The sequence below is a fragment of the Pan troglodytes genome, chromosome 4, assembly GCF_028858775.2.
Source record: "Pan troglodytes isolate AG18354 chromosome 4, NHGRI_mPanTro3-v2.0_pri, whole genome shotgun sequence".
In the NCBI taxonomy this organism is placed as follows: domain Eukaryota; kingdom Metazoa; phylum Chordata; class Mammalia; order Primates; family Hominidae; genus Pan; species Pan troglodytes.
The window spans coordinates 59,504,484-59,529,857 of NC_072402.2; the positions used below are offsets into that span (position 1 = coordinate 59,504,484).

Below are 25,374 nucleotides of genomic sequence, written 5' to 3' on the forward strand. Positions count from 1 at the left end.
TTGTTTTCATGTTCTGTCTATACTAACTCTATTCTCAGACTATACATATATCAAAATGGCACATTTCTCTGCATAAGGGGTAGTATGTTAGAAAAACCACCAGCGCTCTTTCAGTAAATGAAGGAAGGCTTCTACAGGAGGAGAAGAGATTGATGAGTTCATGATGAAGTCAAGAGGAAGCTACTGGGTCAAGAAAGGGATAAAGTAGTTGACTCAGTTATCAACCAACTCAAGCACTGGAAAGGATACAAATAAGGTGCAAGGGAAGGAGCCAGCCTCATGCAACTGTAAAATCAATTTTGGAAACATGAGAACACACATGAAACGGAAGGATTACAAGGCAGTAAATAACTGAGTGCTAAATAAATGACTTATTTATTTATTTATTTTTATTATTTTTTGAGACAGAATCTCACTCTATCGGCTAGACTGGAGTGCAATGGTGCAACCTCGGCTCACTGCAACCTCCATCTCCTGGGTCTGAGTGATTCTCCGGCCTCAGCCTCCCGAGTAGCTGGGACTACAGGCACGCGCCAAAATGCCCGGCTAATTTTTGTATTTTTAGTAGTGATGGGGTTTCACCATATTAGTCAGGCTGGTCATGAACTCCTGACCTCGTGAGCTGCCTGCCTCGGCCTCCCAAAGTGCTGGGATTACAGGCATGAGCCACCATGCCTGGCCAGTGACTTATGTTTTTAGAGAGCCTTATACTGCACACAATCTTCTTTAGTAGACACATTACTTTCTTCACAGTAATTCTTTGAAATAGGGAGCAGTTAACTCAGCCAAGATCACAGAATTAGTGAATGGAACAATGAAGAATAGAGTTTTGAACTTTCGACTTCATAACCAAAATTATTTCAACTTCATGAAACTGTTTCTGTGTAATAGGTAAATAAATTTATTTAGAAGAAAACATTGTAGGTGAGATGGCTGTAGTACTCTGGTGGAGGGGTCATATGGTTTGGCTGTGTCCCCACCCAAATCTCACCTTGAATTGTAATAATCCCCACATGTGAAGGGTGGGGCCAGATGGAGATAACTAAATCATGGGGGTAGTTTCCCCTATACTGTTCTTGTGGTAGTGAGTAAGTCTCACGAGATCTGATGGTTTTGTAAATGGGAGTTCTTCAGCACAAGCTTTTGCCTGCTGCCATGTAAGACATGCCTTTGCTCCTCATTCACCTTCTGCCATGATTGTGAGGACTCCCTAGCCATGTGGAACTGTGAGTCCATTAAATCTCTTTCCTTTATAAATTACCCAGCCTCAGGTATGTCTTTATTAGCAGCATGAGAACAGACTAATACAAGGGGTTTCATTCGTCAGGAGGCATTTTGTTTTATAAGAAATCACTGTATAAGCGCCCAAAAAGGGGAAGGCATGGAGAACACCAACAAAAGGCTTATCTGTGTGTACTGAAGTTATCTGGAAGGGGCCACGGGAGGTCTGCAGAGCAGCAGGTCCAGATGATAGATGAAGAGTCTTAGTGAAGGTAGCCTTGGCCAGCATGATGGAAGGAAGGGGGTGGGTGCTAAAGATGCTCTGTAGACCCTGCAGGCAGCTGCTGGCGATAGAGATAAAGGATGATGTTTACCTGAAAATGACCTTGACAGTGTGTGTGTCATATTGCCTACTAGGATGGGAAGGCATTGAAAGTTCAAACATGAGATGATGAACATTTTGGTCTTCATGACTAATTTGAAATAGTATTGAGACCCTACATTTGAAACATCTTGTGGACAGAATGCTGCTGCATTGGGCTGGTGGTGGGTGGGAGCGGCACACACTCAGAGGTTAAGGAACGGGGTTGGGGTATGCTTCAGAGCTACCTGGGCTGTCTTTGCTACTTTTATCTTTCTCTTGAGCTTCTAGCAAGACTAGCATCGCCAGCAGGTCTTTTCTGGGATGTCTAGGTTTTTCCCACCCACTGGATATTTGTGTGTCAAATCATTTGTCAGTAGACATATTTGTTTCTATTTTCTCAGTTGTTTCATTCTGCTACTTCCTGACCTTATTTTTAACCCCTCTGGGTTCTTTTCTAATTATTTTTGGCACTGGTGCTCTGAATTCCTCCTGGTTTAATGTCACTATGATGTGAACTCTACAGGTAAACAAGCTGAACTGATGTGCTTGGAGTACCGAGTCATTCATCCCTTTTCCCTTCTTTGTCTTACTTTTCTTATCTTCCTCTTCCTTTCTATTAATAAATACTTGAGTCATTCAAAACTATGCCACAGGCATTTCCTTGGCAGGAGATAGATCCTGGAACAGAAGTTTAAAAATACTGAAGATGAAATAGCACAATCTGCAGCAGTGTTTCCTTCACTGCAGTCATTGAAGGAATACCACCTCTGTGATTTTGCCATATCTGTATATCGTTTATTTGCTTAACATTTTAATACTCATACTGACAAATGAGTATTTAAATACAATTTATTTTTCTAAAATTAATTTTTCTAAGGAAAACTTTACATCAAAACTCAAAAATTATAAAATGACATTATATACATAATTATTAGTGTTCATCTATACCACTATGAACCATATGTCCCTAGTGCAGGGACTGACAGAATCTTACTTTATATTCAAACTGTGCTCTCTTTCAAAGTTCTCTGAATTGAATCTACCCCTTCATGGGTCCTGGTTGTATCACAGGGAGCAATATAAAGTAAGTTTTTCTTTTATTCATAAATTGCATCCCTTTAAATATTTGAAGACAGTTCCTTTTGGGTTTTCCTCTTTTTTCTTTTTTTTTGGGAGACAGGGTCTCACTCTGTCACCCAGGCTGCAGTGCAGTGGCATGCTCATGGCTCACTGCAGCGTCGACCTCCCAGGATCAAGCGATCCTCCCACCTTAGCCTCCCAAGTAGCTGGGCCACAGGTGCGTGCCACCATGCCCAGCTAGTTTTTTGATTTTTATTTTAGAGATGGGGTCTCACTTGCCCAGGCTGGTCTGGAACTCCCGGCCTCAAGTGATTCCCCCTCTGCACTGGCCCCCCAAAATGCTTAGAGTACAGGTGTAAGCCACTGCGCCAGACCCTTTTGAGTCTTCTTTCTCCTAGACTAAGCACCCCAGGTTTCCACCCTTGGATGTGCTGGGGTGTTGTCCCATTACGGTGTTTACCTTGACCCCTGTCACTGTGGTCTCTTTCCTCCAAGTGAACTCAGGGTTTGAATCCTGACTTGTCCATCTCCCTTCTTGAAGAACAGTTCTGGGACTGGACATGGTTCTCCAGATGCGTTCTGAGCAGTGCAGAGACACAGAGTTTAGATTGCTCCTGTTCTGGACACTATTTTTCTGTTAATGGGACCTAAAATCGTACTGACTTTTTACAATAATTTCACCATACTCTTTGCTCATATTGTAGTGGGGTCTGCCTAACACTGCCAATCTTTTTCACTGCATGTCGATTCTCTTCCATCTTATGCCTGTGCAATGAAGAAAAAAAATCTAAATAAGAATATTGTTCATGCAACTTTATTGAATTAAATTTTGCTGCTTTGGCCCTTGTCCCAGACTTTATTCTGAATTCTATTCTGTCCTTTAGTATTTTAACTATATTTTCAGCTTAGAGTAATCAACAATTTTGATAAATAAATCTCCATTCAAGTTGCTGATAACAAGTTGAATAGCAGAAGGCCAGAGACTAAACCCTTCAGTCCACCCCGGGGGGATTTATTCAGGCTAATGTGGATCTGCTGACTTATGCCATCTAGGACACTGGCAGCAAATTTATTACTAGTTACTTGCTTCTCCTATTGGAGAACCATGAAAAATAATACATATATCTATCAGAGGACATGTATTTTTCTTATTTGTCATGTTTTGCTCATAGATCACTAACAAGTATTGGTTCTGAAAGTGCTGTCATTACTCTGGGTTTTATTTATTTGGCCCTACAGACTTGAACTTGTTTTAAAAGCCCAGATACACTTTTGTTGTTTCATTTATCTCATTCTCTAATTTCTGCAGAAATGTTTATTTTACTCTGTACAATTTGAAAATTGTTCTTTTCTTTTTTTTATGAGACAAGGTCTGGCTATATCGCCCAGGTTGGAGTGCAGTAGCACGATCTTGGCTCACTGCAACCTCTGCCTCCTGGGCTCAAGCCATCCTCCCACCTCAGTCTCCTGAGCAGCTGGGACTATAGGCACACACCACCGTGCCCGGCTAATTTTTGTATTTTTTGTTCAGATGGGGTTTCGCCACATTGTTGAGGCTGGTCTTGAACTCCTGAGCTCAAGCCATCCACCTGCCTTGGCCTCCCCAAGTGCTGGGATTATAAGCGTGAGCCACCGTGCCTGGCCTGAGAATTGTTCTCCTTAATGGAGAAGGATGAAAACAGCTTATTTCCTTGCCTCTGGATTCTTTCTCAAATGCCTTGTGCCTTTTTAGTACTATCTGCCTCTAGGGGAAGAGATTCATCTGTTTATTCATTATGGGGTTCCTAGATACCAATGTCCCGAGGATAGTAAGATAAAAAAGACAAAGTCCCTGGTCTTAAGGAGTGTATGATATAGCAGGAGAGAAAGTAAAAAAGTGGAATATGAGCAGACCTGCTTTTTAGCATAGGGATTAGACTAGACTGATTTGTCAGAGTTCAAACCGTGGCAGGGTTGCTCTGGTTGGTTGTGAGGGTTGTGCACTGCATATTCCAGAGGGTGCCATTCATAGAGACAATGATCTATACAGCTGTATGTAGTATACAGCTGCCTATTAGCTCTATATCCTTGCTAAAATTACCTAACCTCATTAAGATTTGTCTTCCAACTCTGTATTCTGAAATAATACTAGTACCTCTTTCAGAGGGTTGTGATGAAACTAAAATAAACACTCCCTCTAATTCATATATCCCAGGGCTTGGCACGGAATAAGTGTTTGGTAAATGTTATTAGCACAAGGTGGTCATGCTGGAGCATGCACAGTGAGTGTGGAAGCACAGGGCTGAGTATTTGTTCCCTAGGGCTGCTGCAACAAATTACCACAAACTTTGTAGCTTAGACACACATATTCTCTTCTAGTTTCGGAGGCCAGAGGTCCAAACTCAGTTTCATTGGACAGAAGCTGGGGTGTCAGCAGGGCCTGGCCTCCTCCAGAGGCTCTAGTGGAGAATCCATTCCTTGCCTCTTCTGGTTTCTGGTGACTGCCAGCATTTCTTGGCCTGTGGCCCTATCACTGCGGTCACTGCCTCTTTGGTCACATTGCTGCTCCTTTTCTGTGTGCAGTCACATCTCCCTCTGCCTTCCTCTTACAGGGATACATGTGATTGCATTTAGGGCTCATCCTGACAATTCACGATAGTCTCCTCACCTCAACTTAACTTCATCCTGAACTTACATCTGCATAGCCCCTTTGCCATATGAAGTAACATTTATAGGTTCCAGGGGTTAGGATCTGGATCTCTCTAGGGACCATTATTTAGCTACCATTGGCTGCCTAATCTAGTTTGGAATCGGGAGGAAGGGAATGTCAGAGACACCTTCCTGAAGGAGTTGATGGCCGAACCCAGAAGTGAAGGTGGCTGGGATTTACCCTGGCAGAAAACTGGGGATGAACATCCTAAGTGGGAAACATTTGGGGTGGACAGAGTGACGGTAGACGAATCATAGAAACTCAGACCTGCTAAGGCAGTAGGATATTGTCAACGTGCAACTTCTCATGTTGTTTTCGCAGACATAGCTGACATAGCATCCAATTATTATTCTTTAATTTCCTCTTTTAAACCCAGAATTTTAAAAATGTATATTTAAAGTTTAGAATTTCTTTGGAATTTTGCTCTAAGGAAACTTTTGAGCAAGTGTCTCTGTCCTCTGCCATGTTTTCTGCAAACTAAGTTTATCTTCCAATGCGGTGTCTCCTCCCTTTCTTGGTACCTGTGAGGGTAAGGGCTACCTGGACATAGTGGAGCTGTTGTAAATGTAGCCCACTGAATGTGGCCCACAGACATGCTCTGTTGAGTCCTCCAGTCTTTTTGAAAAATTAGAATCAGTTGAACACTTTAAAAAGTGGGAAAATTCATATGAAAAGTCTTAATTTCTAATATCTTTTATGAAATGAGACAATGTGTCTCAATGTGTTCTTGCTGTGGCTAAAACACAAGCATTAAAGTTTGAGAGATTCCCTCAGTTTCTGGGGCTGAGACCCCAAAGCCTCTGAGCTGGTACTGCGGTTTTTTTCTTAGCGGAGAGAAATAAAAAAGTGGGGAAATGAAAGTTCGAGTGGCCCTGTGAGGGGGCTCATACTTGTAATCCTAGCACTTTTGGGGGCTTAGGTGGGAGTATTGCTTGAGCCCAGGAGTTAAAGACCAGCCTGGGCAACATGGTGAAACCCCGTCTCTCCAAAAAACACAAAAATTAGCCAGGTGTGGTGGTGCACACCTGTAGTCCCAGCTACTGGCGAGCTTGAGGCAGGAGGATCGCTTGAGCTCTGGGAGGTCGAGACTGCGGTGAGCCATGATTGTGCCGCTGCACTCCAGCCTAGGTGACAGAGTGAGACTGCCTCAAAATAACAAAGCAAAACAAAAAAGAAGGCCAGAGTGGGCCATGCTTCTCATCCAGGCTGGCATTACTCATCACCTTACCTGCTGCCCCCTAGTCAAGGTTTCTGAGATTGAGATGCCTGATTGACATGTACAGCCTCTTTTCATCCTTCCCATTCCTACTCAAAAACCAAGAACTACAAGACAGAAAAACTGACCCCCAACAACACCTTACAACAGCTGTGGCCTCAGCCTCTTGGCTCCTGTCTTCTGCGAAAGAAGTTCTCTTCGGTCAGTTGGTGGGGAGAGCACAGAGCAGCAGTGGAGAGAGAGCCGGCCTCGCCCCCTGGGAGCTGCAGGCAGGGTGGGCCAGCACCCTCGCACACGCTTAGTAAAAAACCCAAACTGAACCAATGCTTACTGCTTCAACATTCTAGCATATTCCCTTCCTATCTTTCATTTAGAGCTAGGAAGTGGGACTGTATTGGAATACTCTTTTATAGTCCCTGTTTTACAGCTAGCAATATATTGTAAGCATTTGCATGTTTTATTCACTATTATCCTGTTACCATTTTTAAAAAGATTTCTTTTATTGAAGTGAAATGCACATATTTAAAAAAACCTTTATTTTTTAATTTTTTATTTATTTTTTTGAGACGGGGTTTCACTCTTGTTGCCCAGGCTGGAGTGCAATGGTGCGATCTCGGCTCACTGAAACCTCTGCCTCCTGGGTTCAAGTGATTCTCTTGTCTCAGCCTCCCAAGTAGCTGGGATTACAGGCACATGCCACCACGGCTGGCTAATTTTTGTATTTTTAGTAGAGATGGGGTTTCATCATATTGGTCAGGCTGGTCTTGAACTCCTGACCTCAGGTGATTAACTCACCTCAGTCTCCCAAAGTGTTGGGATTACAGGTGTGAGCCACTGCACCTGGCCAAAAATAACCTTTTAAGTCACCAATTCAGTGGTCTTTAGTGTATTTCCAATGTTCCGGAACCACCACTTCTCTCTTGTTCCAAAATGTTTTCATCACCTCAGAAGAAAACTCCATACCCATTAAGCAGTTGCTCCCCATTTCCTCCTCCCCTAATCCCTGACAATGACCAATCTGTGTTCTCTGCCTATGGATTTTCCTGTGCTGACTATTTCATATAGATGGAATCACACAATACGTGACCTTTCCTGTCTGGCTTCTTTCACTTAGCATAATGCTTTCAAGGCTTATGCACATTATGACATGTATCAGCAACTCATTCCTCTTGGGAGTGATATGTAGATCACTTGCATATGTAGATACGTCCCATGATTTGTTTATGCATTCATCTGTTGATGAGTGTTTGGGCTGTCTGCACCTTCTTATTGTGATTAGTGCTACTATGAACATATGTGCACATGAATTTGAGTTTGAGTACATATACCTATGAGTGGACTTGCTTGGTCATGTGGTAATTCTAGGTTTATCTTTTTGAGGGATCACCAAACTAATCTTCCACAATGACTGCATCCTTTCACATTCTGTACGCTTGCAATGTACAAAGATTCCAGTTTCTTCGCATCCTTACCAATGCTTAATAGTTTCCATTAAAAAAATTCTAGCCTTCCTCGTGGGTGTGAAGTGGTGCTTTGGTGTGGTTTAGTTTACATTTCCCTAATATATGTCATTTCTGATGGCAGCAGAGCAGTCCCTCTTAGAGATGTCCTGTTAGTTTGCCTAGTCAGTTCTCCACTGGTAAACACTTAGTCTCTGTCTCACATCTTTTTGTACTTACAAACATGTAAAATGCAGTACACACCCTCATGTTCTCAGTTGAGAGCCTGGACTCTGGGGTCAGACAGGTGAGCCTCAGGTGTGGCATCTCCACTTACTGTGTAGTCTTGGACAATTCACTTGACCTCTAAGCCTCAGTTTCTTCACTGATAAAATGGGCGTAAATAAGATCTGCTTCACAGATGTTTCTTAGGATTAAATACAAACGTGTAAAACCCTGTACATATGGTTTCATACATAGTAACCACTCAATAAATGCTGGATGTTTTCTCCATCTTGGCTCATATCTTAGATTTCTTTTTTATTTTTTTGTTTTTATTTTGAGACAGGGTCTTACTTTGTCACCCAGGCTGGAGTGCAGCAGCGCCAATGCGGCTCACTGCAGCAAGCAATCCACCTGCCTCAGCCCCGTCAAGTAGCTAGGACTACAAGTACACACCACCACGCTCGACTCATTCTTGTATTTTTTGTAGAGACAGGGTTTTGTCTTGTTGCCCAGGCTGGTCCCGAACACCTGGGCTCAAGCAATCTGCCTGCCTCAGCCTCACAAAGAGCTACGATTTCAAGCATGAGCCGCCACGGCCGGCTGATTTCTTTTTTAAATTCTTAGAGGTGATATTGCTGGGTCAGTAAAAGTTATGCACATATATGAAGGCTTTTGACGCACATTGTCCAAAAGTCCTTTCCAGATACTAATTTAACCTCCACAGCAGTGTATGCCAGTGTTTGTTTTTGGCACCTTCAACACCAGGGATTGTCACAAAAAAATTATTGCTAACATCTCATTGCTGTTTTAAATTTGCATTTTTTTGATTGCTAGTGAGATTAAATATCTTTTGGGCATTTATATATCTCTTTTATGAATTGTCTTTTTAATGTCCTATGGCCCAGTTTTTCTGTTGAGTTGGTAAACTTGTCCATTTCTATAAGAGCTCTTTATGACTAGGATTTTAATCTAAATTGTCTGTCATTTTATTAAAAGATAATTCCAGTTTGTCACTTGCATTTTAATTTCACATGGCTACATGGGATGGTTCACTACTACAGGCTCTATAAATATCAAACTCCTGGTGTTTCTTAGAGAGGATGGACAGATGTTGAGCAAATCACTTACTTTCTCTAGGCCTCAGCTTCCCCACCTGTGAAATGAAGGGTTTGGACTAGAAAATTGCTGTTTATATCCAGATTTGAAATTTTATCATTTCATACAAACATCTTGCATGTTCAGTACATAGTGTTATATCATATGTCATATTTTACACTGATATGTAATGGTAATATTTATAAATGTAATTACTCCCTAAACTACATTGGTATACCTACAGACCCTTGAGCAGAGGCTCTAAGTAAGTAGTGGCATTTTGGTGTTCTTTAGATAGAAGAAATATATATCTATTTTACATATAAAATAATATATTTCACATATAAACATAAAAAAATAACATTTTACACATAAATACATATAAAAATGTAACAGTTTACACATAAATATATAAAAATATGTAACATTTTTATATATAAATACATATAAAATAACATGTTTTATAAATATAAACATAAAATATAACTTTTGTATATAAATATCAATATAAAAAAAATAAAATATAACATATTTTATATATAAATATAAATATATAAAACATAACATACTTATGTTTATATAATATATAAATATATAAAACATAACATACTTATGTTTATATAATATATAAATATATAAAACATAACATTTATGTTTATATAATATATAAATATATAAAACATAACATATTTATGTTTATATAATATATAAATATATAAAACAACATATTTATGTTTATATAATATATAAATATATAAAACAACATATTTATGTTTATATAATATATAAATATATAAAACAACATATTTATGTTTATATAATATATAAATATATAAAACATAACATATTTATGTTTATATAATATGTAACTATAAAATATAACATTTTATGTATAACTATATACAAAGATATATATAAATATATAAAATAACATCCGGGTTACAAAAATTAAAAAAATCTCATTATATATATTTTATTGGTGTTGTACTAGATGAGTCATTTGTAATTCTCTTATAGGGAATTTTTACTTTTGCATCACTGAGGCCAGTGGAGTTACAGCTATTTTTGTTGTTAAACAGGTACTCGATTCAGTTAATGCTACGTATTCTGACTTTAAGAGCAACTTTGCGAAGAGGCTGTCTGCAGAGGTTCCTGTTGCGAGTAGCCCCATTACCACAAGGTGGCAGCAAAGTCAAACTAGGGCTCTGTCCTCTGATTCCTTTGGGGAAGAGCAGTCAACCACCTACCTCCCAGAAGCTTCCGGATCAGTGCTGAAGACACCGCCTGAGAAAGAGACCTTGACTCTAGGTGAGGTGCCCCAAACGCCACAGCCCCGTTTTGCAACGTGAATAAAAGATATATTCCTGAGAGAATCTTTGTCTTGTAGAACTAAGGAGTGTCACATTGAGTCAACTCTTTTCTCTTTTTCTCCCTTTGAATAAGAAATTTCCAAGGTGGGGAGAAATGACACAAAAACAAAGGAAAGGTACTGTATGTGTTTAAAAACAAAAACAAAACTTTAGACAAATTAAATTTTACAAAGTTAATTGTGCAAAGAACCGTTGGCCAATGGGCAACCAGAGAGCCACTCCATGTGGGGGCGGGCAGCATTTATGGATAGGAACTGGAAGTGCGTAGGAGCCGGCCTGATTGGCTACAGCTCAGTTCGCCTTATTTGCACGTGGTCTGATTAGTTGGCCGCCTGTGATTGACTGAAGCTCAGCTTCTGTGATTGGCGGAGACTCAGCTAAGTTAGGCTTTCAGTTAGTTTACATCCCAAGTTAGGTTGCAGTTTAAGATGTAGGGACTCATCCTACATCCTCAGGCCAAATTTAGCTTAATTTTAATATGTTTTTGAGACTTGCATTGGTTAGATGATTACGTTTGTAAAGATTGTATGTATGAATGTATATGTATATATGCATATGTACACACACACACATATATATGTGCTTTTGTTTTGCAAAGTATAGAATTTTAATGACTGGTAAGGTTACTGGTATACAGAGTCAGAAAAAATTATGCATTAGTTATGGAATAATCAGATGTGAAATAGAAGAAAAAGAAGCAGGAGAGAATGAGAGGAAGAGAAAGTAAGAGGAAGGAAGCAAGAGAGAGGGATGAGGGGATGGATGAGGGGAGAGAGACAAAGAGAAAGAGAGAAGAGAGGAGAAGGAGACAGAGGAGGAGCAGGAGGAAGAAAGAAGAAAGAAGAACCTCCAAGAGTAGTAGGGAAGAAGAAGAGGGAAGGAAAGGAGAGTGAGAGACAGTCTGATGCCTATGTTGGGGCAGAGATGGGGGAGTGGGCTCCAAACCACCAGTGTGATGGGCAGGATCCATGATCAACCTGCCAGAGCCCCGAAACACAAACTCTCTTTCTGAAATATGTAATTCTCATTTGGGCACAGACATTTTCATTCCCATCCTTCAGAAGCAAAATTTGCCACCTATCATCAGCTGATGTAATTCCCATTCTTTCTTTTGAGAATCCTAGGCAACATAATTCTTTTGACTATCAGCGTATTTATTAAGACAAATGTTAATAGAAGTGCCAACTCTTTTCAATGACATCAGACACGATGATGCATTGCAGTTCTGCAGATTGAAAGGGAGCCCAGATTTTTTTCAAATCAATGAAATTCCCATGTAACGACAGGCTTTAATACTGGAAGTATTTAATAACCGAGGAGGGAAGCAGTAGGAGATAAGGGGTTGTGAAAAACGTCATTGTTATGACTATCTTCTGAAATAAATCTTTTGTATCTCATTGCAATTGAGGGACAGTTTTGATGCTGATTGTTTTTGGAAGAATTTCTGGCTAAAATTAGGGGCTCCCTTTTACTTTCTAGGTTCTTAATTAATTTATTGATTTTTTAAAGAAGTATGACATTGTGTGAGAAATTCAGAAATCAGATATTAACAAAAAGGATTTTACAAGAAAGACCATTTTATTTTCTACTGAAGTTAATACTAGGGATTAATCAGATCTACTGGTTTCTCAGTGCTTTGCTGGTGGGGTTTCTTTCTTTTTGTTTTAGAAGAGCGGATACTGAAGATCCTCCCATTCCAAAGGGACATTTACAAAGAGGTTCATTTTCAGTCATGCTCTGTGGACAGAACCTGAGAGGTCCCTTCTTTCTTAGGCTGATGGACCTGACCTCTTTGTATATAACTGTGATGATTGTCAGTACTAGCCTCTGACTGCAATTTTTTCTTTCTCATTTGAAGTTCTGAGAGCTGGCTTTTTCTCCCCTGTACACTTTTACAAATAGCACGAGAAAGCAAGCATGCATAATTTCTCAGGACAAAGAGCAAGATCTAAAACTTTGACCAGCATTTCATATTTTTATCCTTCTTCTCCCTAAATGTAATATATATTGCTTAAATTTTGAATGTCCCAGTACTTGAGGTACTAGGCTCTAGGAACATTAGTGAGAATTTATCAAGCCCATGGTTGTCCAAATGAAGAAGAGATTGTCACATGGCAAAAGGCTAAGATTTTCCAGTGGTCCCTTGGCTCCTGTGATGAACAAGTGATATGGCAGATATTTAGTTTTAGAGAATGACTTGATAGGTTTCCAGGGCAGTTGAAAGTCTGGTAAAGGGCTTTCTCAATCTTGAGAAGAGAGTAGATAGGAATAATATTGATGCAAGTAACATTGACCCTTCTATTACTTTAACTTAGAAAGTATTTCACTGACGCCATCTTAAACTATCTTTAAAACATCTTTCTGCAATAGAAAGGGGGAGAGAGGCAAAGTGATTTGCTCATGATTATGTAGTGAATGTCAATGCTGGCAAAGCAAGCATCCCATAATGTTTTCCTTGCAGGATGACCATAGCTCGGGCAAACCAGATACTCTTTCCACTATCATTTAAAACTATGGAACTGTTTCTATCCATTCTTCAAATGTGCAAATCTGGTTGATTTTTTTTTTCCGTACAGAGATAAAGCATTCACACTGCTGCAGCAGCAAATGAAGTCAGGTCTTTAATCTTGGCACCTCTTCCCCGCTCTAGAGGCCACTGAGACAGCTTTCTCATTGAGTGACAACCTTATGAAGTCAGCAGTCTGGATTGGATTCTGTCCTGCTCTCTGCAATGGACTTTGGAGCGACGAGAGCCTGGGCTTTTTCACTCTGTCCTTCTGTGAAAGATGCCACAGCCAGACCTACAATCAAAGTGATCATCTTGTTTTAAAAACCAAATTCAAAGATAAATGTCTTTCTTGTAGAATCCTGCAAAGAACAACTGAAGACCCCCAGCAAAGGAATTTCTGAAACAAGTAACTCTGCTCTCCGTTTTTGCAAGGCACCTCATGCAATGGACAGAGACTGGAAAGAAAGTGTTGCCTCAAAAGGGCAGGTAGGTAAAGAGAAAAAAACTGAAGATCCCACATCTAGAGAAGCTGAGACAACTTAGTTGCAAATGTAAGGGAAGAGTTGCTTAGTTCTCTTACCAATCAATAAGAAAATGATGCATTCCTGATAAAAAATGAATAATTGAAGGATATGAATAGAGCCACTTTGTAAAATAAAGAAGATATCCCCCAAATATATGAGAAAATGTTGAGTTGGGATTAATTAAAAAAGTGAAAATGAGAATAACTATTTTATCTTTACAAACAGGTAAAGGTTAAAAATATAATGAAATTATACTTATTACGGTATGCTTCCTCTTAGCCTAAGGATCTCTTGCTGTCATGATTTCCAACTATTTGATGATGTGATCTGTCCTTTGGGGTCTCTTAGGAAAAGTTGAATTATTGCTCTATATGATGGTCTTTTAAATATTTCCCTTAAGCCTTTCTTGTTGTTTGTTTTTTTCTTGGTTAAGTACATTTATTACATTTAGGTATCTTTTATTTATTATAGTTTTAAGATCTTAGGAGTCTGACGTAAATCTTTTGGGCACATTAAATATCAACAGCATGTTTTTGAATTTATCAAATCCAATGAAGAGTCTTTGAAGGAATCCATGTTTCAGTTCGAAAGCTTTGAACTAGAAAAGTCATAAATTCTCAATTTAGGCAAAATTACTTATTCAGTGTATGCCTTTTTCTGTGCTTGGCTATTTTGCTAGAAGAATAATAAAATATTGTTCATATAAATTTTAGTTATCTGAACTCATATGCAATTGGAAGTGAATGTTTTAGAGCAGGTATTTTGATGTGTGCTTTATTGTTGGATATGGGTTTGGGGGATAGGGAATGGCCGGGGAGTCCTACTGAGATAATTAGGGTGCACTGGTGGCCTCAAACCTGGGCCAGATTATTAACACTCCTGTGTTTTCCACCCTCTACTGCTGATTGGAGTTTTTGCTGCCCTACCCCTTAAGACTTCCTTTTCCTTCCTCTTATCCTTTCTGGTAACTGGTGGCAGCAAGGTTAGTGGCTCCATCTGTGGGCTCATGATGGTGTTGGCAAGATACTCCTTAGCAATTGTTATACCAGCTGGAACATCACCCCAGCATCACTGAAGAACCTGGGCAGGGGATAATGGAAGCTGTTCTATGGTGTTAAGGAGAGCATTTTTTGTCATGATTAGTTAGAAGTCAAATAGCGTCGAGAGTGGTGAAGACACAAAGCGAGGTCTTTCCCCTGTAGAGTAAATGTGTGTCTTCATGTGGTCCTCACTGATCATCTGGAGGGTGTTTCCACAACGAGGGCCTGCATAGCTGTGGAGACTTTCAGAATTCATCTTCCAGGAGCTCCATATTAAGTTGCTGATTAAAGTAGTAAGTCGATCTCATCTAGGAAAGAGCACCCCTGCACCCACAGAACAGAAGCGCCTGCTAAACCTTGCTGTGATCAGCTTTGTGGTAACTGTGGGATTCTAAAGAAGTGAGTCTGTGAAGAGTTCATTGAACTACTGATGAGCAGGCCATTTTAGGAATATTATTTTATACTAACGGTTCTCAACTCAGGGTGATTTTACTCATCAAGGGGCATTTGGCAATATCTAAAGACATTTCATTGTTACAACTCAGGGGGAGAGCATCTTGTGGGTGAAGGCCTGGGTTACTGCTAAACATCCTACAATGCACAGAACAGCTCCCACAACAATGAACTGTTGCCCATAGTGCCAAGATTGGGAAACCCTGCTTTCTAGTTAGTTGTTTTACCTTGAATAACTAAAAACCACGATTCATTGACAGCAATGCCAATTATGTGACATCAAGGAAGAAAAACAAAATACCAAAATGTTGTCTGTCAGAGAGACTTCTGTCTGAACTGTGGGGACCCAGAGTGTAAGGAACATGGCTGTGCTTTGGTCAAGGATAGGCCGAGGTAGGATGTTTACATTCTTCGTGACTCAGTGAGTATAGAGCACAGGCGTATAACTCCACTTGTCCTCATAGCCATGTAGACACAACATAGAGAAGCTCACCACTATAGTTATCACCGGGAAGGCCATCACTTGGCTCTAAGCCACTATTGTCCGTAAAAGGTATAATTGCCCTGTTGACACTGTGCAGAAGCTGGCACCTGGAGAAAGAGAAAGCCAGAGCTGTCTTTGCAGATGGATGAGGGGAGCCAGGACACAGCTTGGCTTGCTCGTGCCCAGAGAAAGAAAGTGTTAAGCTGCTGACCCTGAAGGCAAGGGAGAGCCAGTCCTGCAGCTGTGTGTGTGGGTCATCAACTAAGCAGCCGAGATAAAGGTGAACAGTGTAGAGAGCTAGTGTAAGAAAGCTGTTGATGAGAGCTGCTGCTGAATAAAATCATTCACCTGCCTACGGCCCCCCAAAGTGTTCTTTCTGCTCATCCACCCACTCCCTCCAGACCTCAACATGACCTTTGGCGTAGTTGTGAACCTGACACAGTGTTTGTCATATTTGGGAGAGCAAATATTTTGTTGTGAAGAAGCAAAACAGAATCTTCTCTGCTTGAATCATTTATCACTATGTTTTTAGGAAATTCCAACAGTTATTTTTCTTTCCACTTATTAACTAATTTTCCCGGGCATTTTTGATTGAAGTTGGATGTAAGAGTGTCAGAAGGGCTCTTTATATATTGGCCCAAAGGGATGGGACCCAGATTTTTGTGCACATGGAATTTTAGTAAAGTTACTTAAGAGCTCTGTGAAGGTGTTAACAAAAAAGGACCTTAAGATGGCCATTCAGCTGTAGCAGGCTTTGCTGATATCACTGGCCTATGGTGTATAGGCTAAACAGATTTTTAGGCTAGAAGAATAAAAAAAGATTTTATTCTAGCCAAAAAATACCTGCTCTATGGAGTTGTTGAACTCCATAGTTGAGAAATAATATATGTAAAATGCTCAGCACTGTTCATAATATATTGTTTAGTTAATAAATAATAGCGATTATTGTGGTGTTGGCTTTGACAATATGGAATCTTTGAACTCCTTAGTGAATTACCAGTTATAATTCTATATTATACATTACATTTTAGTTGTACATATATGTTTTTAAAGAAATATTCTCCTTATGTGTGTTTATTTTCAGAAATGCCTAAAACAACTCTTTGTAACCCAGAACGTGGTTCAGCAGGCTAATGGAAAAATGCAGCTCTGTGAGCAATCCCAATGTGTTTGGAAAGGTACAGGATCAAGACATTGTCCTTCTTTCCTGCGCTCCTCTCTCTCTGCCTCCTTCGTTTCTTCCTAATCTTAATATATATTATTTTTAATATTTACTAGACTAAGTCAACCTAATTGTAAAATATGAATAATTCTCATAATCCTCTGTTCTAACTACCCCTACCTCCAAGTCCCATTCTCTATAGGTGACCACCTTTAGTTCTTCCAGCTGTCCTCCTGGTATTTACATCTATTTTCTAAATAATATTGGTAAACTTCTATTTCTTGTGATTTTAGACTTGATCATGACTTTTTTGTTTTTGGTGTTGCTCAGGCTGGAGTGCAGTCGTGCGATCTCGGCTCACTGCAACCTTTGCCTCCCGGGTTCAAAGGACTCTCATGCCTCAGCTTCCTGAGTAGCTGGGATTATAGGCATGCCCCACCATGCCTGGTTAATTTTTTTGTATTTTTAGTAGAGTTGGGTTTCACCATGTTGGCCATGGCTGGTCTTGAACTCCTGGCCGCAAGTGACCCTCCTGCCTCAGCCTCCCAAAGTGCTGGGATTACAGGCATAGTAGATAAGAATTTAGTTCTCTTCCTGCCTCATTCAGTTTCATCAGTTTCTCGACATGCTTATATCACACTTTAAAAAAGTAAAATTAGTAGTTAATGTTTACATCATATTACTACACAACTATTATTCACTATCAAGCCAAATAATATAATTATGCTTCTTTTCTAGTATAATTATTTTGCTGAGTATTAAAAGTTGCCTTATTTTTCATTTACTAGATAACTATGACACTATTAATATTTCCTCTAAATGCTCCAATGTTTTATTCCGTAGCTGTCAATAACATTTTCCATGCACTCACTCACTCCAGTTTTTTCTTTTCCTTGATGTCCTCCCTTTCAGAGCCTGCTGAACAGGCTGCTTTCTTGGCCAGTTGCACAGTTGTCTTCTGGGACTTTTCATCAATATTAGATCCACTATTTTTGGGCAGCTGTGTTGTGCTCTTTCTGGGTTTGCTGGTCTGAAAATGTCCTTATTCTTCTTTTATGCTTGATTCATAGTTTGGCTGGCTATAAATTCTAGTCTCACTCAGAATTTTGACAATATTGCTTCATGGTTTTCTAGTATCCACTGTTGCTGTTGAGAAGTCATGTGTTAATTTGACTTCAACTTTGCTTTTTCTCTCTTGATGCTCTTAGAAAAGTCTTTTATCACCAGTGTTCTAAGATTTCATGATGATAAAGCTTGGCATTAAAAAAAAACTCATTGTAAATCAAAAGCCCAGTGATTTCCTCAACTCTGTTCACCAACCTCACTATGAAACTTTTTATTTTGGCTATCCTACTTTTAATTTTTTAAAAGCAATTTCTGTACTCTGTTCCTTTTTTTTTTTTTACAGCATCCTGTTCATGCTTCATGGATATACTATCTTCTCCTATATCTCTGACAATATTATTTTATAGATTTTTGGAAGTACTTCTGTGCTCTCTATGTTGTTTTCCTTTGCTTTGGTTTTCTCTCCCTCCAACCCCGCATTTACTTTGGCTTCTCTCTTTCAGAGTGAAAACTTTCCTGAAAGGTGTGCTGTTTTAAAAATAGTACTAGGGTAAAGAGCTTAGTTCTCCTTTCCTAGGTTAAAGAGTACCAGGGTAAATTCAGTATAAAGATATTAGTATAGGCGCGGTGGGTCAAGCCTGCAATCTTAGCACTTTGGGAGGCCGAGGCGATGGTTCACTTGAAACCAGGAGTTCGAGACCAGCCTGGCCAACATGGTGAGACCCCATCTCTACTAAAAACACAAAAATTAGCTGAACATAGTGGCTCACGCCTGTAATCCCAGCTACTTGGGAGATTGAGGCAGGAGAATCACTTGAACCTGGGCGGCGGAGGTTGTAGTGAGCCGAAATCACACCACTGCACTCCAGCCTGGGCGACAGAGTGAGCTCTGTCTTTTTTTTTTTTTTTTTAACTCAAAATCTATTTTTTTGTTTCATACATCTCCATGGTGCCTGGTGCTATTGAATTAAAAAATTGTCATTTTTATTTATCCAGAGAATAAACATCTGGTTTCTTCTGGTATATGCATATATGTGTGTCTGTATTTACTTGGTTGGGCAGGGTGTGTGTGTATGTGTGGGAACTTGACAGTCTTTTAACTAACCCACCTCTCAGTCTTCTCTGTGCCTTGGAGCCCTTGTGGGATTTTGCAAGGCAAATCAGCTTGTTTCTCTTCACTGTCTCCCTTTGCAGGCACTTAAGGGGTAGTTTCTTATGCTCTTCTTGGTCAGTTATTAATCCTTTATCCACTGTCTAGAAAATTATTGGGCTCTCTTGCCCACTGCTATATTCACTCCCATAGTGTTTGTTCTTGTGTCTTCATCCCTTAAAAAAGTCATTTGCTGTACTTAGGTTGAAAATAGGAGGCAGAGGAAATAAACTTACATGGCCATTCCTCCAATTTGACTTGACTTACCTATGTCTCTCCCCTTCCCATAGATCACTTTAGTGGCAGCATGAAGAAACGATTTGAACAGGAGGATGTTGGTGGCAAAGACTAATTGAGAGGCCCTCTGAATACTCTATGCAAGGCTCAGTTGTTGATTCTTTTAAGGGAACTTAAACTATGAAACAGATCCCACATAAGCCAAGTAATTGCTCATCAGTGGATCACGGGGACAAATGTTATCCAGGTGCTGTGTATATAAAGTAATTCTTTATGCCTTGTCCATATCTAATGACTCTGAAACCTTACAGCAGGCAGCCCCTGTAAACTTTCAGGTGTACCTCTTTGCCCAAAGCTGGTAGGAAACTTTGGATGGTGGTGTTGTGAGCGTATCAGGGAAGCTCTGTAGCCATGCAGTGGGGAGATAATTGCCTGTGGCAATTTCTAGAAGGTCCTGTTCCATGCTACATTTGGAGCTCTCAGTGCTTTCTTTCTTTCTTTTTTTTTTTGAGACAGAGTCTCGTTCTGTTGCCCAAGCTGGAGTGCAGTGGCGCGATCTCAGTTCACTGCAACCTCTGTCTCCCGGGTTCAAGTGATTCTCCTGTCTCAGCTTGGGATTACAGGCACACACCACCATGCCCAGCTAATTTTTGTATTTTTAGTAGAGAAGGGGTTTCACCATGTTGGCCAGACTGGTCTCCAACTCCTGACCTCAGATGCTCCACCCGCCTCAGCCTTCCAAAATGCTGAGATTATAGGCATGAGCCACTGTGCTTGGCCTCCCAAAGTCTTTTGACCCTGAGCCCCACGTGTTTTCATTCCTACTTTCTGTTGCCATCATGGACGTTTTTGTGTTATTCATGAGATTATTGTCATGGCTGGAAAATAATTGTTTGGGAGCCAGAATTCTGTGTGAGAATCCTCTTGAGAGAACTAGTGTGGTTCATTTCACAAATGCCAAGGAAACTTGCCTGCTACATTTCCCCTCTGGAATAAGTTCTGGTAAGCATATCCATGGGGTGCTTTGGCAAGGTCTCAAATATAAATGTGAACAAGGAGACAGAAATCCTCAATGCTAAAGTAGACTTCTGTTTTTATGGCTTGTCCTAATTTTTTTTTTTTTTTTTTTGAGATGAAGTCTTGCTCTATCGCCCAGGCTGGAGTGCAGTAGTGTGATCTTGGCTCATGGCAACCTCCACCTCCCGGGTTGAAGCAATTCTCCTGCCTCAGCTTCCTGAATAGTGGGGATTACAGGCCTGTGCTACCACACCTGGCCAATTTTTGTACTTTTAGTAGAGGCAGGGTTTCACCATGTTGCCCAGGCTGGTCTTGAACTCTGGCCACAAATGATCTGCCCACCGTGGCCTCCCAAAGTGCTTGGATTACAGGTGTGAACCACTGCACCTGTTGTGTCCCAATTTTTTATTAAAAATATTTTTTGGGGCTGGGCACGGTGGTTCACGCCTATAATCCCAGCACTTTGGGAGGCCGAGGCAGGTGGATCACGAGGTCAGGAGTTCAAGACCAGCCTGGCCAACATAGTGAAACCCTGTCTCTACTAAAAATACACACAAAAATTAGCCAGGCGTGGTGGCAGGTGCCTGTAGTCCCAGCTACTTGGTAGGCTGAGGCAGGAGAATTGCTTGAACCCGGGAGGGGGAAGTTGCAGTGAGCCGAGACCGTGCCACTGCTCTCTAGCTTGGGTGACGGAGTGAGACTCTGTCTCAAAAAAAAAAATATATATATTTTTTGGAAATTTTCTTTTAAAAATTATGTAGATAACACATAGATACACACTTTTAACTTCTAAATACAGGGGTGTCCAATCTTTTGGCTTCCCTGGGCCACATTGGAAGAAGGATTGTTTTGGGCCACATATAGAATACACTAATACTAAAGATAGCTGATGAGCTAAAAAAAAAAAAAAATTCACAAAAAATCTCAGTGTTTTTACAAAGTTTACAGATTTGTGTTGGGCTGCATTCAAAGCACTCCTGGGCTGCATGTGCCCTGTGGGCTGCAGATTGGACAAGCTTCTATCTAGAACTTTGTGCATGTTTATTCCTCAAGCATCTGTTTCCCAGCAGTAAAAAGGGAAAAAAAATTGAGTTAGATGCATAAAAATAGGCACAAAATTTCAGGCCTTCTAAATGTTCTTTTGGGGGTTTGGGAATATATGGTTGGGATGAGAGTGTGAACCTTGTCTTTTCCTTAGAATGATATTTTCTTAAAGGCAAAATAAAATATGTGGGGTCACGTCTTTCCTCAGCTCTCTCATCTTCTTTTGTCCTAAACAGCAACAAGTTTTTGTTTTTGTAAGGTGCTGAGTATTTGGCTTAGAATAAAAAATATATGTTCTATGAAGCCAGAGATAATGTACCTATATTATTCTGATATTTTAGGAGTCTCTCTCTCTCTGTGTGTGTGTCTATATATATATACGTATATATATATATATATACGTATATATATATATATATACGTATATATATATAGACACACACACACACACACACATACACTTTATTATTTAGATTTGTTTTAGGTTCACAGCAAAGTTAGGCAGAAGGTGCAGGTTCCCTTATATCCCTTGTCACCACACATGCACAGCCTCCCCCGTTATCAACATCTCCCACCAGAGTGGTACATTTGTTACAATCAATGAACCTACATTGACACATCATGGTCACCAAAAGTCCATAGTTTACATTAGAGTTCATTCTTGATGTTATGTATTCTATGGGTTTGACCAATGTATAATGACATGTATCACTATTATAGTATACAGAATAGTTTCATTTCCCTAAAAATGCTCACTGCTTTGTCTGTTCATCCGTCTCTCCCCTTCCCATAGAAACCCTTTTACTGTATCTATAGTTTTTCCTTTTCCAGAATGTCATATAGTTGGAATCATACAATATTTAGTTTTTTCAGATTGTCTTCTTTCACTTAGTAATATGCATTTAAGGTTTCTTCATGTCTTATTTTTTATTTTTTTCAGAGACAGAACCTCACTCTGTCACCCAGGCTGATGTGGAGTGGTGCAGCCATGGTAGCATTGACCTCCTGGCTCTCAAGTGATCCTCCCACCTAAGCCACCCAAGTAGCTGGGACTACAGGCATGTACCAGCATGCCTGGCTAATTTCTGCATTTTTTGTAGAGACAGGGTTTTGCCGTGTTGCCCAGGTGGGTCTCAAACTCCTGGGCTCAGGCAATCTGCCTGCCTCAGCTCCTAAAGTGCTGAGATTACAGGCATGAGCCACCGTGCCCAGCCCCAGGAGTTTTTTTGTTCATTCTTTGGGTATTGATTTTTTTTTTAACCTTGTTGATACTTTATCAGCAAGCCTAAGTATTTTTAGTAATCTTGCAGTTTTGCCCTCAACTGCAGGTTTTCATAGCTAACACGGAAGCAGGAATTTATGAGTAACAATTTGGTTTCTTGGTGTAGCGTTGTGAAGCTCTCATGCTTTTATCAGAAGCCATCTGGTCATAGACACCACAAGTCACCTGGGTGGTCTTGGTTTCTTTTGATTTTATCATTCTCAGTTTGATCACAAGCTGAGTGGTTGGAGATGAAAAGACAGCGGCCTGTGGTTTGAACTTAGTATGGTCTTTTGATGAGAACTGAACAAAAGATAGAATACTGACCTTAGATAGTCATGGGTAAAATTAACCAAAAGTAGTAAGTCTGTGTGCTCCGATACTGAAATATTGAGAGAAAGAGCTAAAATCAATGAATCAATAAATATTTATTGATGAAGTCTCAGAGTAGGGCATAGGTGTACCAGGTAAGTCTTGGTGTGGAAAAGCAAAATTCACTTTGGTTTTAAAATCCCAAATAACAGAATAAATATTCAAAGCATGATGTAGTATCTCTGTGTACTCCTCACAAGATCTATCTTCTACATTCAGGTCTGTATGCATGTGCTTTTTAGTAGGAAGTGTCATTGAAAAAAATTTTAATCTTCTTGTTTAAATTAATACTGAAGTGCTCTTCATTTCCTTCCTTCCCCGGCTCTTTGTACTGTAGTTTTATCATGATGACTACTTATTTTCCACTTAATTAAGCTTTTCCACTTAATGTTATTTCTTAATTCCCACAAGAATAAATATTATATTTTCAGGATCTTAGAGCTGTGTAGAAGTGTTTGTTTCTTGTAGGCTGCAAAGATGGAGTCAGAGATGAATCCTTCCATCTTAAAAGGTCTGGTGATATAAACGATTCCATACTCCAACCAGAGGTGAAGATTCATATTACTGGTCTTCGAAATGACTACTGTAAGTTATCATTTAGATTGGGAATTAAAAGTTGAAATGACAAAATGCATCCTGTGCTCTGGTATAAACTTGAAATTTGATTAAACCAGATGGCCTTTATGTCTCATATCCAAATAGTGTAGCATCCAAATATGGCTAATATACTTTTTCCTGGTGCAACTTTCATGTTCAGGGATGGTATTGTTAATGTTGGCATGGTGTGGGAAATATACATTTTATGTTACTGCATTAGAAAGAATTGTACTAATGATGGTCTATTCTTATGTATGTATTTTAAATATGGGTAAATCGAATCAGTCAAACAACTGCATTGGGTCTACTTGTTATGTGCCCAGCTTGTAGTCTAGTTTGGAGGACAGGACTAACTGACACAGAACTGATACCATATGCCAAGGTAGATTATAAATAATAAATCATGGGATATAAGGAGCTATAAAGACTAGAAGGAGCTTAGTGAGCTTCGGTGTTGTCCAGAAAGACGTTGTGGAGATATTTATACTTAAGCTGGGTCTTGAAAGATCGTTAGAACTTGGAAAGGTATAGAGGAGAAGGACCATTTTTGGTATTGTTAACAGCATGAAGAAGTCAGGATGTTGGTAATTAAGATATTTAATGGCAATGAAGAAGATACATTGGGGACTGGTGAATAGGTGGGTACAGATCATGGAGAAAAATTCAAATTCAGAAATTTAGATTTGTTTTGGGAGTTGTTGACTAAGAGAAACATCAAAGGAAAATTCATGGCAGAGTATGCAGAATGCACTTAGTAGGAAAGAGCTGCCATAGAGTAAAGGCTTATTTTTCCTCCATGAAGAAAAGAAATGGGATGAGAAATGAATTCATGATTATTCCAAATTTTTGAAGCGGGAGAAGGGTGGTGTCACTGAGAAGACAGATTGGCAGAGGAGGTGATTTGGAGAGGAAAGACTATGCTTGAATATTATTTTAAAGGAGACAATCAGACATAGAAGCAGCTTGGCAGATTATTTGAAACGAATGCTGGTAGTTGAAAGAGGATGGACTAGCCCGTAGGTCAGATGATTATGATTGAATCCAGGAGCCAGTGTAAGCTCCCTAGATGAGGGAGAGAGGAGCAGAGGGAAGGGGTCTGGGCTCCATGGAATATCTACAAAGAGGCATGAGCTGGAAAAAGAAAAATCCCTGAAGGGAACAGTTCTCTATCTCCCTATTCCTTCAGCTCCTTCTCCAAGAGAATGTATTGTCATGACCAACTAAGAAGGATGCATTTTCAAAAAATGTTAAAAAACTGTTATACTCATATTAAAAAGAAACAATGTTTGTTCCCATTTTTCCTTTAAGCCACAGCCCTTTTTCTTTCCTTCTTTTTTTTGAAACAGAGTCTTGCTTTGTCACCCAGGCTGGAGTGCAGTGGCTCACTGCAGCCTCCGCCTCCTGGGTTTAAGCAATTCTCATGCCTCAGCCTCTTGAGTAGCTGGGCGTGTAGCTACAGGCATATGCACCATGCCTGGCTAATTTTTGTATTTTTAGTAGAGATGGGGTTTCACCATATTGGCCAGGCTAGTCTCGAACTCCTGACCTCAAGTGATCCGCCTGCCTTGGCCTCCCAAAGTGCTGGGATTACAGGCATGAGCCACCATGCCCAGACGCACAGCCCTCTTTCTTTCCTCCCTTTGACAGTACAACTTTCAAAAGATCTTTATACTTATAATTTTCTATTTCTCTCCCCATATTGTCTCAAATCCACTCTAGTCAAGTTTTAAGTCTCATCATTCAATTGAAACTACTCTTCC

At 40.0% G+C, this 25,374-nt stretch overlaps 1 protein-coding gene across 2 annotated transcripts in view; it reads left to right on the forward strand.

Moving 5' to 3' along the window:
* Positions 1-25,374, forward strand: part of CDC20B (cell division cycle 20B) — a 59,881-nt gene that overhangs the window by 15,862 nt on the left and 18,645 nt on the right. For both annotated transcript variants that reach the window (XM_001147385.7, XM_009449161.5), the window contains exons 3-6: positions 10,409-10,637; positions 13,564-13,694; positions 16,794-16,887; positions 23,486-23,602. In XM_001147385.7, coding sequence (XP_001147385.1) covers positions 10,409-10,637; positions 13,564-13,694; positions 16,794-16,887; positions 23,486-23,602 — 571 coding nt within the window. The remainder of the gene's footprint in view (positions 1-10,408; positions 10,638-13,563; positions 13,695-16,793; positions 16,888-23,485; positions 23,603-25,374) is intronic.